Source organism: Oryzias latipes, chromosome 2 (genome assembly GCF_053564925.1).
Source record: "Oryzias latipes strain Hd-rR chromosome 2, Olatipes_Hd-rR_3.1".
In the NCBI taxonomy this organism is placed as follows: Eukaryota; Metazoa; Chordata; class Actinopteri; order Beloniformes; family Adrianichthyidae; genus Oryzias; species Oryzias latipes.
In genome coordinates this window covers 31,100,167-31,113,122 of record NC_136238.1, presented here as the reverse complement: position 1 = coordinate 31,113,122, position 12,956 = coordinate 31,100,167, and the positions used below count along the sequence as shown (strand labels likewise).

Sequence of the window (12,956 nt, the reverse complement as noted above, 5' to 3'; positions counted from 1 at the left end):
ATGTCAAATCGGTCTTTTGAGGGTTCCACGCCTCTCTTTTCGGCCACAAACATGAGCCACTCCTTCTTTAACATCTCAGGTAGCTTGCTTTCGAGGGACTTTGTCATCAATGGATTTTTATGTGCACCTATATCACCCAGCTCAATTAGATCATGTAAAGCTTTTTCAACCACTCTAATGAGGTCCACAATCTTTTTTGGTTGATGACCTTTAATTGAAGGCAATGCTTGGAGTTCTTCAACAATTTCCAAAGCTATAGCAGTTTTATTTCCAAATCGGTTCTCCAGTGTTCTGAAAATTTCTTCTGAAGATCCGCAGGTTGACAAACGAAGATCCTTTGCAATCTTTTCTTCCAAGCTATCTAGTAGCTGAAATTTGCGAACCTCCTTTGAACCAGTAGGCTCTCCCTGTGCTTGAAGTGCTTCCCAGTCCTTTTTCCAACTGTGAAAGTGTCTTCTACAGCCATCAAACCTTGGAAGGGCAGTTGGTTTCAACTTTATTGCTGGTACTTGATGGCAGGAAGTTACCGTTCGGATCGCTTCTTGTTCAGCTTTAGATTGAATTAAACCAGCCTTCCGTGCGGCTAGTTTAGCTGAGCCAATTTCTAATTCCTTTATTCGGTGCTGAAGGTCTGTCTTCTCCTGCTCCGGTGCCCACTGATTCCACTGATTGTAGGCCTCTTTGGCTGCTTTAACTCTCATTTCTACTTGGCTTAGCAAGAAGTTGTAAGCTTCCAAGCTTATATCAGGAGCTGCAGCAGAAGTTGTATTGCATTCACCCTCAGCCAATTCAAGGTTCAGTGACAGCTCAGGATGCCCGAAATTAGTCCAAATTACATTCCGAATAACATTTTGCACTTCCTCCAGCTTCTCTTCACACTCCTCTGCTGTATTTTTGATGTCCCCGCAATGTTCCTCTCTCGTTGTCCCTCCATCTTTGTCCCAGGTTTCAGCCAGTGCTAATTCAACATCATCATTTGCATCAATTACTTTGTCTGCCTCTGCTGAAATTTTTCAAAGGCATCTTTCAATTCATCAATTGACATATTTTTGCATGCCCTCATAATCTTGTTAGCTAGTCGAGAAAATGTCCTCTTGGCAATTGTTCTGTTGGACTTGAGGTGTTGCAGGGCTTTGGCTTCCGTCATTTTGGAGCTGGAGCGCAGGCTTTGGAGCTGGAGCGCAGGCTTTGGAGCTGGAGCGCAGGCTTTGGAGCTGGAGCACAGGCTTTGGAGCTGGAGCACAGGCTTTGGAGCTGGAGCACAGGCTTTGGAGCTGGAGCACAGGCTTTTTAGCTGGAGCACAGGCTCTGGAGCTAGAGCTTTGGCTTTTTAACTGAAGCACAGGCCCTCGAGCTGGAGCTTTGGATCCTTTGCAGCCAATCTTAGCCGGTAGCAGTCTCTGTAGCTTTTTACTGCATCCGGTTTTTACTGTCAAGTGTTTATACTTTTTTGTGTACTTTTCCCACACTTGAAAAGGGCTGAGTGTCCAACGTTGAAGATCGATTTACTCAGACTGCCACTTGAGATCAATTTCTAAACTTTAATTTATTTCCATTTGATCTGGCACCAATCAATAGGTAAAAACCTTAAACACACACAATAACAGTAATAAATATTACAAAAATTCAACATACACATTAACAACAAACATTTATGCAATTTAAAGTGCCTCAGTTAATTAGCAACATTACTCATTTACTTTAATAACATTCTTATTTAAGTTCATGTATTAATTCCAAATTTATTCAAGAATTGCTTTAAAATCTCATTATTTAGCAAAAATTCACATTCATAAAGAAGTTCCCAGTGTAAATTTACAAAGCACACCGACGAAATAAACATCTAATCCTTAATGCTGAAAATTCCCACTGGTACCTGAAGTACACACAAACATTTGCGGAGCGCACACTCCGGTCCCACAACACACCAAACAAACAAGGAAACAAGGGATCGTGCAATTTTAGCGCTTGGATAAAGTCTTTTCTTACCGGCTGCCTCTTCAACAAATTAATATGGACCACTCAATTGCACACAGGTACGAAACAAGCTTTATGCACGGACTGACAAGGCTTGTGTCTCGCCGGTGCTTTTCCTGAATGAAGTGCGTGCGTCGCCATTAAATAAATGACGCAGCACGCTCAGCTGTTCAATCCATATCACGTGATCAGTCAGATGCTTTGCGCAACAATAGGAACTACACATTTGTTACACAAAGTGTGTTTTATATCAATGTTAACTGAAATAACGTGAGAATGATTTCTGAGGATAATAAATAAACAGTCTATTATGTTACTTGATAAAGAATATAAATTTGATCTGATAAGGATTAGATTATAACAACTATTTAAAACTATAGATATAAAAACACAATAGTTGTGGGATAATATACTCTTCCTTCTTCACACTCCCTTTCAACAACTAATTAAACTCTATTTGACTTTATTTGAAAATCATCAAATGAAATTAATCTAATGCATCAGAAGTGTTTGAGTAGCAACACTGTTCAGAAGATTGATTCCTCTTATTTCATCTTTATTATTTTTTCTTTATCTTTTAATAAATATTTAAATATTTTTAATGCTTGAAATAAACCATTAAAAATTGAAAATTTGAAAAACTTGAAAAATTCTCTGTTGACACAATTCATGTTGAAGCAGCAAACAGAGGAAGTCTCTGGTTCCTGGGGTTCTGCTGGTGATGGTTGTTGCCATGTTGTGTTGTTGTGGGTCTTTAACAATCAGTGACCTTATAGAACTTTTGAAGGCGCACCCACTTCTTTCTACAAACAACATGGAAGGAGATTTGATCAACCAGATAGCACATATGTGTCATAGAGACAGTTCATCTGCAGTTTGATGAAGAACTTTATTTAATTTACCTGAGATTTTACTCACATTCTTCTGCTATTTATATTTTCTCTGTTTTTCACATACAAAGTACAGGGGGGTATTCCAGAAAGCAGGTTATGCTAGCTCTCACGATAAGTTTGAGGCTAAGGAAGTTGATAACCTCAACTTTCGGTTCCAGAAATGGAGGTATGTTTCAGGGTAGGTCAAGTTGCCATAGCAACTCATGCTCTGAACATAACCTGTTCTGGAGCAGGTTTAGTTGAAGCTTAGTTTGTTTACAGAGAGGTGAAGCAGCATGGAGTGTCCATTTGAAGATGATTTAGTGGATGAAGAAGCTCAGATAATACTTTTGCCACAGTGAGATGGTGATAGGACCACATGTGGATGTTGGAAAAACATTTTTTTTACTTTGATCTAACTTAATTATTTGTTTCAGTTAAGATAAATCTTTTTTTGTAAATCAGTTTAAAAATTACACATAGTTTTCAGACAGTTATTTTACTTTCATTCAAATTAATTCAATTAAGTAGGTGTAACTTTGGTGCTGCTGTTAAATTGGCACCGCAAGGGATTGTGGGATATCATTCCCTTTGCCTGTCTGGACGGATTTGGGTTTAAGTGTGGGTTTTTGACAGAATGTGTTTAGTTGTATAGCTGTTTTACTGTGTTTTGCCATGTTTCGCCGAGTTATTTTGCCCTACTGAGCTTACGTCTCTGCACCATGAGTGAGAGTGAAGGAGAGGATGATGAGTTTATATAGCAGCCCTACACAATAAAATTAGTGATAATCACGGTAAATTCCTAATTGACGTTTTGCACTCTGTGCATTTTCCTCACTCGTCTTTTTTATTGTTATAAAGATGAGAATATCTGCCAGCTCAAAATTAGACATATGAGAGTTCAAGAAATATAATTAATTGAGATGGAAAAAAGATTAATTGAATTGGAGTAATGTGACATTTAGTTAAATAAATATGTAAATTTGAGCTGTGTAAACAATTATTGAGTTTTATAGACGTAAGAAATTAGGTTGAATAAATTTAACTCAATTGTTTGTTCCCAATAGAAGTAATTAATTTAAGTTGGCAAAATTGGATACGTTATATGCGTCACAAGGAAATTGGAAACAAGATCAGAAACTCGTGCGTTTACTTTGTCTGCTCTTTTTCTACAAGCAGAAACTCTTTCTTTTGATGATGCAGCCGCATTACTTTTTTGATGGACGTGTAATCTTCATACGCCGTCATTAAAATCTCAGACTCAGACTCTGTCTCACTGAAGTGTAGAGGTTTTTTTTTCTCCACGCGTTTCCATGGTGACTCCAGATATCGGCGATCTATTGAGAATGTCTTAATGTACCTGCTGTGCACGCCCATTAACCCAGGGTTACCAAGTCGAGCGTAATTACGCCAACTCTTATCCGGTCTTTTGGAACCGACATACCCAGAATAAGCAAGTTCTGCCGGATTTCAGCCAGAGTTCAGGCTCAAAGTCCGGCTAGTTTAAACATGCTTTCCGGAATACCCCCCTGAAGTTTCCCTTCCTGTTTAATAAACAAGAAGACACAGAGTGATGTCATTTCCTGTAAAGCAGAGACTCTTCCAGGTGTTTGATTACAGGGAGCAGGTTAACTAAAACAAACACATACATATAGACACAGTTCACTGCTTGTTTACTTTTCTATCTGCCTCTGTGTGTTTTGCAGATTAGCTGGGTGGCTCGGTCAGAAGCTGGGTGACTGAGATCTGGGTGGTTGTTAAGATAAAGGGCTGCCACAAAGGAATCCAGGCTTCCCTTCCAGGAGGGGAAATAACAATGGTACTGGGGGCAGTTACCATATCATCACCCAGTGGGGGTCCTTGCAAGACCCTTAATGCTACTGCAGCTCACCGCTCCCCCAGGGGATGGGTCAAATGTGGAGAACAAATTTCGCACACTTCAGGCCCGTTCACACCGGCAGGGCCGGCCCTGGTCTTCTGGGGGCCCTAAGCGAAATGTAATTTGTGGGCCCTCTAACTGGTCAGCAGCACCAATAAAACGCAACTGTTGTTGTAATATAAATGAGATCTGTCTATTAATACATTTTTGAATTATTTTTGCTGCCGAAGAATTGAATACAGTATATTAGCTGCATGTTGGATGCACATTAAGTGGTGCCAAACAAATTTTAAATGCAAAGAAAAAAAAGAATGACAAATGTATATATAAATAGATATATATTTTTAATGTAACATTAGGCACTCAACAAATGACATTCACAAAACTCCAACTTATTAAAAACAGCAACTTAATAGAAAATCAAATAATGATAAAACAATCCAACATAAAGAACACAACAGCTCAATGAGGGGATTTTGGAAAGTCAGAGTCTTTATCAGTCTGAAAAGGACCTCTCTGCACCAAATCCATTCTTACTGGATCAGAGACTGTGGTTGGTCATTCATCTGGACCAACTGGATTTGAGGTTGGTGGAATTTTGGATCCAGTCGGCTCCTCTTTCATACACGCCTCTCTTGGAGCCTCTGGAACATGAGATACATAACTTCAATAAAAGCAAACAGTGAAAAATAAAACAGTCAAATGTTTCCCTTTCAACAGTAGAAGTGGTGACAGCAGTTTCTTCTGCAGCTAAAAAACAAGAATTATTATTATACAATTATCAATGATAAAGCTAATAAAATATCTATAGCAGAATACTAATAATAGTTTAGTGGCTCATTTAAAATCTGTGTACAGGTTTTTCACAATTTCATGATCTTTTTATACATTAATAAGAGATTTATTGGTTGTGTATTTGCATGAGATCATATTTATTAATTTAATTATGAACAGTTTGGGCACCATACTTTTCAGCTGCTGTTTATGAAAAAGGGGTTATGCAGACACTGTTTTTTTAATGACTTTACATGCTTTTAAAATTACCTGAGATGACATCTTCAGTGATGTCAGGATCATCTTGGGATGTGGACGCTGCACAACCTCCAATATTTTTGATACTTTTTGAGAGCAGAAGAAGAAACTGAATCAGAATTAGTTTCGAGTTTTCCATTGGAAATTACGACAAACGGGGTCGTTATGTGTGGAAACTTCACCTCGGATCAATTAGTATCTTACGTAAAAATTGCGCAGCTGCACAGAAAGACTGGATAATGTAAAAAATACGGCCCCAACATCTTCCAAACTTACCTTTTGATTGGTGTTGAAGTTCTTCCTCTTTTTCTGTGGCATGAAGTTCGCTTGTTGTCGCTTTGATCAGCGTGACAAAATGTGCTCGTTTTTTTCTTTTCCCCAACTTTATTGATACAAACTCCTCTCGTAAATGCACACTGTGCCAGGCTCAGATGCAAATATGTTGACCAATCGTTGCTAAGAGTAACGTCATTATTTGGGTTGCCAGATTGGTTCAGGTTTGCTGACAGGGGGGATCATTAAAGTGCAGGCAACTTTCTTTTGCACAACATTCAGAGCGCACTTTAGTACGGAGGTTCTATGAAATGGGTTGCCAGATTTGGGTCTTTTTTATATTATTTTTGTCGCCACTTCGGGGCCCTGGTGGTGACGGGGGCCCTACGCGGCTGTGTAATTCGCGTATAGGGAGGGCCGGCCATGCACACCGGGATGAATTTCGCGATATTCGCAGACGTTAACGCCTCATGACTAAACAAAGGGCACCAATGTGAGTGTGCACACCAATGAGAAAAACGCCACGCGTAAAAGCGTCACTTTTTAAAAAACGCCTCGGTTCGTTTTTTTGGTTTGACGCGCCGCGTCAAAAACTATTCGACCAATGAGAATGGCGCTTTTGCACAAGTCTCTGGAGCTTCTGAAGTTACAGTAAAACACAACTTGGGGGCGCTCAAACACAAAATTGCCTTTCTGAGCACACATACCAGCGAAGAAGATGGATGCCAAGTAGCGTCTACACTGCTGCAAAGAAATAATGACGGACATTCTAAAATATCCCAGAAAACGCTCATGATACATTTTCAGGTCTTGTACCAGTTGATAAAACTCCCCATGTTCTTCTCTTCTCGTAACTATGGGATGTACCCAAAATCAGTGTCTTTTCCGGCGTCTTCCATCATTCAACAGAACTGGAGCTAGAGCTACTGGTGCTTGAAATATTCATGTTTTCTTTGTATTATTCTGACAAGCGCGTAAATACTTGCTCTCTTCTTCTGAGTGAAAAGCGAGTTTAAGAAGCGTAAAGTTGCGCAGCGCCACCTTGTGTACAGGAGTATTTCTGTTTACATTAAGCGCCATCTAATGTCAGGGAATGAAATTGCATGTTCACTCCGCTCATCGTCAGCGAAAATCGCCTGGGTGTGAACACAAAAAACGTGGCGAAAAACGCTGGCGAATAACGCCTAGCGAATATTCAGGTTAGATATTAGATTAGATGTTAGATTATATAAGGTTCAGGAGGCCCGAGCAAGTTGTTCCCCTATCCGCTGCTGCCTGCTCCGACTCTCTGTCGGTCCGCCAGCTCGCCTCCTGTGAGCCGACATAAGGCACGATGACGTCAGACTGGATCTGTGAGCTCAGACAGCAGAGCTGTTAGCTGCAGAGCAAAGGAGAGCTGAGTGAATCTGGCGTGAGAGTCAGGAGTGTTTCAAAGGGAGACTTCAAGATGTAGATGACCGGAGCTCCTTTGGTCCACACAAACCCTCAAACTACAAAAACAGAGTGGTCCATGTTTGCATCTTCTGCAGCAGACAGATTGTTTGACTCTATTTGATATCTAATGTCAGAAAAGCCGCACGGATGTAGCTGAAATATGTCATCTCTCTGACTGGCACACCGCAGAGCGGGTATCGAGGAATTAGAGTCGATTTCCAGGGATCAGCAAATGAGCGTTTAGATCCCGCCCACTTTCACTGATTGACAGAAAGACCCATTCTGCTGAAAAAGCTCTTCATTAAATAAATAAGCCATTGTGAAAAACAGCAACATGAAATAAAAACAAAGCTACTTTGGAAAATATTGATTTTGAAATCCAAGGTTCTGAAAAAAGAAGTAGAATTATAATAATATTCCACATGATTAAAAGTGAATATTTTAAAATGCTCTTTTAAAATAATGAACAGGTTTTTAAAGCAAAATAAAATATATTGAATAATACAACAATAATACAACAGTATAGGACTCCATATATTCCTCCATTCTTCTAGGGGGCGGAGCTCTGCTCAGGTGTTCCTCAATCAGAAAATGAGGAGAAATGGAGATTTTCCTCCATTTCAGAAAGGACAGAAAAGGGGAAGATGGAGGCTCCAACTTTCATCTTCACGGTAAGTCTTTGTGTTTTCTGTTGTCTTCTCCACTCATGATCAAGGCTGTGATGTGTCTGTGTCTCTCATCTGTGAGGAAGAAGGGCAGCAGAGGAAGAGCTCAGCAGTCATCACCCTAATATGATTGTGTCTCAATTTTGTCTTTCATTGAGAAAACACTGACCTGAAAATTGCTGACTGTACAAGATATGATGTTTCTGTTCAGCCTGATTGAATGAGCCACTTTCATCCTATCAACCCCAACCAACAAATAATATCATCCACAGTGGTCCTTGGAGCAGAACTCTCCAAGTCTGGGTGGAACTTTTCCTCCATCATCAGATCCAGAGAATGTCTGATCTGAGTGGGATTGTGTCCAAACTCACACAGACCTTCTCCTGAATAAAAGCCATCAGGCAGTGACAGCAGTGTGATCACAGAAAATGTTCTCTGACACCAAAACCACAGAACATTCATGAAATCATCTTTGGATTAGATCTGAAATTCGACTTTTTATTTGGTAAACTCTATTTTTTCAGAGAACAAACCGGCCTGATTGGTGGTTTGATAGAGAGTGGGAGGAGATTAATCCAATGCTACTTCTGACTCGCTTTTGCCTTTTATATGTTCAACATTTAACAGCGAGAAAGTCAGAGTTGGTGATGTTTTTGGACAGTTTCACCCGTTTCTCTGAGTTGATGTTTGTGGAGGTCAGAGGTCAGACAGAGCAGTTTTCAGCTCTAGAAAGTAGGAAGAGGAACATTTCAATCCTGAAGAAGTCAACCAAACAGCAGCAGCAACTGGATTTTTCTAAAACTCTAGTTCAATAATCTTGTCATGAATGTATGGAGGAAATTCAGAAACACAGCTGACATGCAGACTCAGTGAACACTCAGTGAACTAGAACATTTCAGTACACGAAATTTTTTTTTCTATTTTTAGACCAGGTGGAGGAACAGCTAGAGAGGTGGAGGTTTGCTCTGGAAAGAAGAGGTATGAAGGTCAGTCGTAGTAAGACAGAATACATGTGTCTGAACGAGAGGGATCAAGGTAGAAGCGTTAGGTTACAGGGGGCTGAGGTGAAGAAGGTGCAGGAGTTTAAGTACTTGGGGTCAACAGTTCAGTGTGATGGGGAGTGTGGAAAAGAGGTGAAGAGGCGAGTGCAGGCAGGTTGGAGCGGGTGGAGGAAAGTGTCAGGAGTGTTGTGTGACAGAAGAGTGCCAGCAAGACTCAAAGGAAAGGTGTACAAGACAGTGGTGAGACCAGCTCTGCTCTATGGGTTAGAGACGGTAGCAGTGAGACAGAGACAAGAGGCTGAGATGGAGGTAGCAGAGATGAAGATGTTGAGGTTCTCCTTAGGAGTGACCAGGTTAGACAGGATAAGGAACGAGTACATCAGAGGGACGGCTCATGTTGCCTGTGTCAGCGACAAAGTCAGAGAAGCCAGACTGAGATGGTTTGGACATGTTCAGAGGAGGGATAGTGGATATATTGGTAGAAGGATGTTGGAGATGGAGCTGCCTGGCAGGAGGGCAAGAGGACGGCCAAAGAGGAGATACATGGATGTCTTAACAGAGGACATGAAGTTGGCTAATGTTAGGTTAGAAGATGTCCATGATAGAGTGAGGTGGAAAAGGATGATTCGCTGTGGCGACCCCTGATGGGAAAAGCCGAAAGAGAAAGAAGAAGACCTGCTGTGGTTTTCCCTCAGGTGAATCCATAATGTCAATCTGAATGATCCAAATTCAGAAAGTTGACATCTATGTTTTAGAATAAAGGATGAAGTCCATGTTGTCCTGGGAAACATTAACCGTGGAGAAAGTCTCTCTTCAGTCTTTATAGTTATTATTAATGCTAACACATTTAGAACATGTTAAGTAAGCTTTCCAGCCTGGTCCATAACTTCAGAGCAGCAGCTTCACCTCACTGTCTGCATTCATGGAGATTCTTTAATGTTTGGACTTTGAGAAACTCATCTGACCTCCTGGATTGATCTTCATTATTTGGATCCACATTGGTCTTTGTGAAGGACTTATGGACTTGGGATCAATGTTCATGTTCTATACAGTCCACTTAATAACAGTTGTTGACCTTTGACCTGACCAGTAGAGGTTGTTGGACAATAATTGTCCAGATAGAAGTGGAGCTGCTGCTCCATCACAGTATTTCACACAAATGGAGCAGAGGATCCAGACTCAGAGACGCTGTGAGGATCGTTTCTGCCAGGAGCCTTTAGAGTCACAAACAGATAAACGTCTTGATCAAGAGTTGATTGACACACACACACACACCCACACACACACACACACCCACACACACACACACACACACACCCCCACACACACACACACACCCACACCCACACGCACACACACACACACCCACACACACACACACACCCACACACACACAAACACATTACACGCACTACACTTCCACCCCTATGTACACACACATTCTGATTACAGGGAGGAGCTTAACACAAACACACACATAAGGGGGCGGAGCTCTGCTCAGGTGTTCCTGAATCAGGAAATGAGGAAGTTGAGAGTTTTCCTCCGTGTCAGAGCAGACAGAGCAGGACTTTCTTCTTCTTCACGGTCAGTCTTTGTGTTTCTGTTGTCTACTCCACTCATGATGAAGGCCGTGACGTGTCTGTGTGTTCTCCTTTGTGAGGAAGAGGAGCAGCAGAGGAAGAGCTCAGACTGAAGTTTGTCTTCTTCCAAAAAGCAGCAGCTAAAGGTCACTGCAGGTCACCTTTCTGACAGAAACAGAGCAGAATGCAGCTGTCAGATCTGCCCTGAAGGACAAACTTTGAGTTCTGCTGGATCCTTGTTCTTCCAAACAGTTGGTGACTCTGCTCCAGCCTTCCTCTCAGCTCACATTCTAATGACTTTCCAGAGAGGCTGTGGAAGCTCCTCAGGGCTTTGATCTCTGCTGAAGAAGGTTGTGAGGCTCTCAGGTCCTCAGTGCTGAACAACTGCATGTTTCCAATCCTCTCAGTACTGAGATCTCCTTCATTTCTGAACTTCTGACATGATTCTGATGGAACAGAACAGGGAGCTCCTCTCTGATTGGTTCTTCCACAAACAGCATTTCTTCATCATCTGGTCTGTAGTTTGAATCAAAACACCTTCAAAGGGTCTCCTTACAAAGCAGAAGCTTTGTAAGGAGACAGCTTTTTTCGTCTGGAGTTTCTTCTCATCTCCACTCTGAGCCTCTTCATCAGTGATGCAGAGCTCTTCATCAAATCACTGAATCCAGAGCTACTCAGCCTGCAGCTTTCTGTTTGTTTCTACATCTCAGAGGAAGAATTCATGTCTTTCTATCTTTTCTCTTCATTCTTTGATTTCTGTCTGTTTTTCTTGATGCTTCATGTTTCCTGAAGTGTAGAAACAGGAAGTTTGTTGTTTCTTTGTCAAAGTGACTGAATGGAAATGTTGCTGCTGCAGCTCCATGTCTCCACCTGGTGGAGGGAGAGCAGAAGTGCAGCAGCTGATGGCAGCTTCCTCTGCCTCCCACTGCTGTCTGACTGCATTCACCTGAACCTGAGAGGAAACACAAGAGAAGAGCCAATCAGTGGAGGAGCAGCTGATCTGTTGGTGAAGGAGGATCAGAGCTGATGATGAGGAGGGTTTCCTCTGCAGGTGAAGGAGGAAGGTGTGTGTGAGCTGAAGTGGATCCAGTGAATCCAGCAGCATGGATCAGTGGGAGGAACCACAGGAGGGAGCCCCTCCCTCTAAAAGCAGAGATGGTAACCATGACAACCAGAGCAAAGCTCAGAGGTGAGATGAATATCTCCAACTGTCCATGATCTTCTTCATGTCAGAGCTCAGGACTCACACCAGCAACCTTCATTCTCCACAGGAACCAACCTGGACCTGGATCCAGCTGTGTTCTCTTCAAGAGTGACTATTTAAAGGATTCAAATCCAGACTTCAAAGTCATCCGTTCAGGACTGGAACAGTGAGTGTTTGTCAGAGTTTTTGGAGGCTGGATTCTAGTTCAGATGATCAACAGTTTTCAGATGAAGGACTTGAGGTCTGGTTCAGTTCTGGATCTCTCTGATCAGACTCACTTGGAGCATCATGTGTGTGATGAGATCTTTTCAGTTGAGTCTTCTGAGAGTCTCTGAGAGACATCAGAGATGTTGGAGAAGAAAACATGTTGACTGCTGACTCTGACTGACAGCAGCTCCAGTCTAATGAGAAGAGTCACTGCAGACTCCTAGGATTCAGATTTTCATGCTTTCCAAACATCACATTGTTCTAGTTTGACTTTCTGCTCTCAGAATTTCTACATTTCTACATGGAGAATTGGAATCAGCTTTTCTAGAAAAAAGTCTGGATTGACTGACAGAAAATGCTGAAAGCTGGAAACTGTTGATCCAAACTTGTCATGTTATTCCAGACTAAACAGCTCAGTCTGTGTTCATGTCAAAGTCCATCAGCCGTTCATGAAGAAGCAGATCCTCCAACACTCTGATGGTTTGGTGTTTGCAGAGGTCAACAGGTCACACAGAGAGTCCAGTCTGCAGCCTCCAGCTGTGGATCCATGAAGAGTGACCGGTCCAAAGGTTATCCTCCAGACTTCAGAACTGAACCAGGACCTTCAGACTCACAGTAAGAAGCAGTTTCTAGTGAACGGAGATCTGTTGAGTTTAGCTCCAAATCCCAAATGTCAGGCATGATGTCATCATCCTCTGATGGCTTGAAATCCTTCAGGTCACTAAGTGAACAGAATTCATTCCAATTTAAACTGGTTCTTTTCTACATCATTCCATATCTGAGGCTCACTTATCAATCAAACCACAAAGTCTGAAGGTCTATTAGGAATTTT

The 12,956-nt window shown here is 41.7% G+C and overlaps 2 protein-coding genes across 4 annotated transcripts in view; one reads left to right on the top strand and one right to left on the bottom strand.

Annotated features, from left to right (window-relative positions):
• The window catches only part of LOC144981346 (uncharacterized), a 676,107-nt gene that overhangs the window by 383,013 nt on the left and 280,138 nt on the right, over positions 1-12,956 (bottom strand). The gene's annotated exons all lie outside the window — the stretch shown is intronic.
• The window catches only part of LOC144986685 (NACHT, LRR and PYD domains-containing protein 12-like), a 151,411-nt gene continuing 149,918 nt past the window's right edge, over positions 11,464-12,956 (top strand). Inside the window, exons 1-3 of the mRNA XM_078934436.1 lie at positions 11,464-11,902; positions 11,985-12,083; positions 12,620-12,739. Coding sequence (XP_078790562.1) covers positions 11,817-11,902; positions 11,985-12,083; positions 12,620-12,739 — 305 coding nt within the window. The 5' untranslated portion in view covers positions 11,464-11,816. The remainder of the gene's footprint in view (positions 11,903-11,984; positions 12,084-12,619; positions 12,740-12,956) is intronic.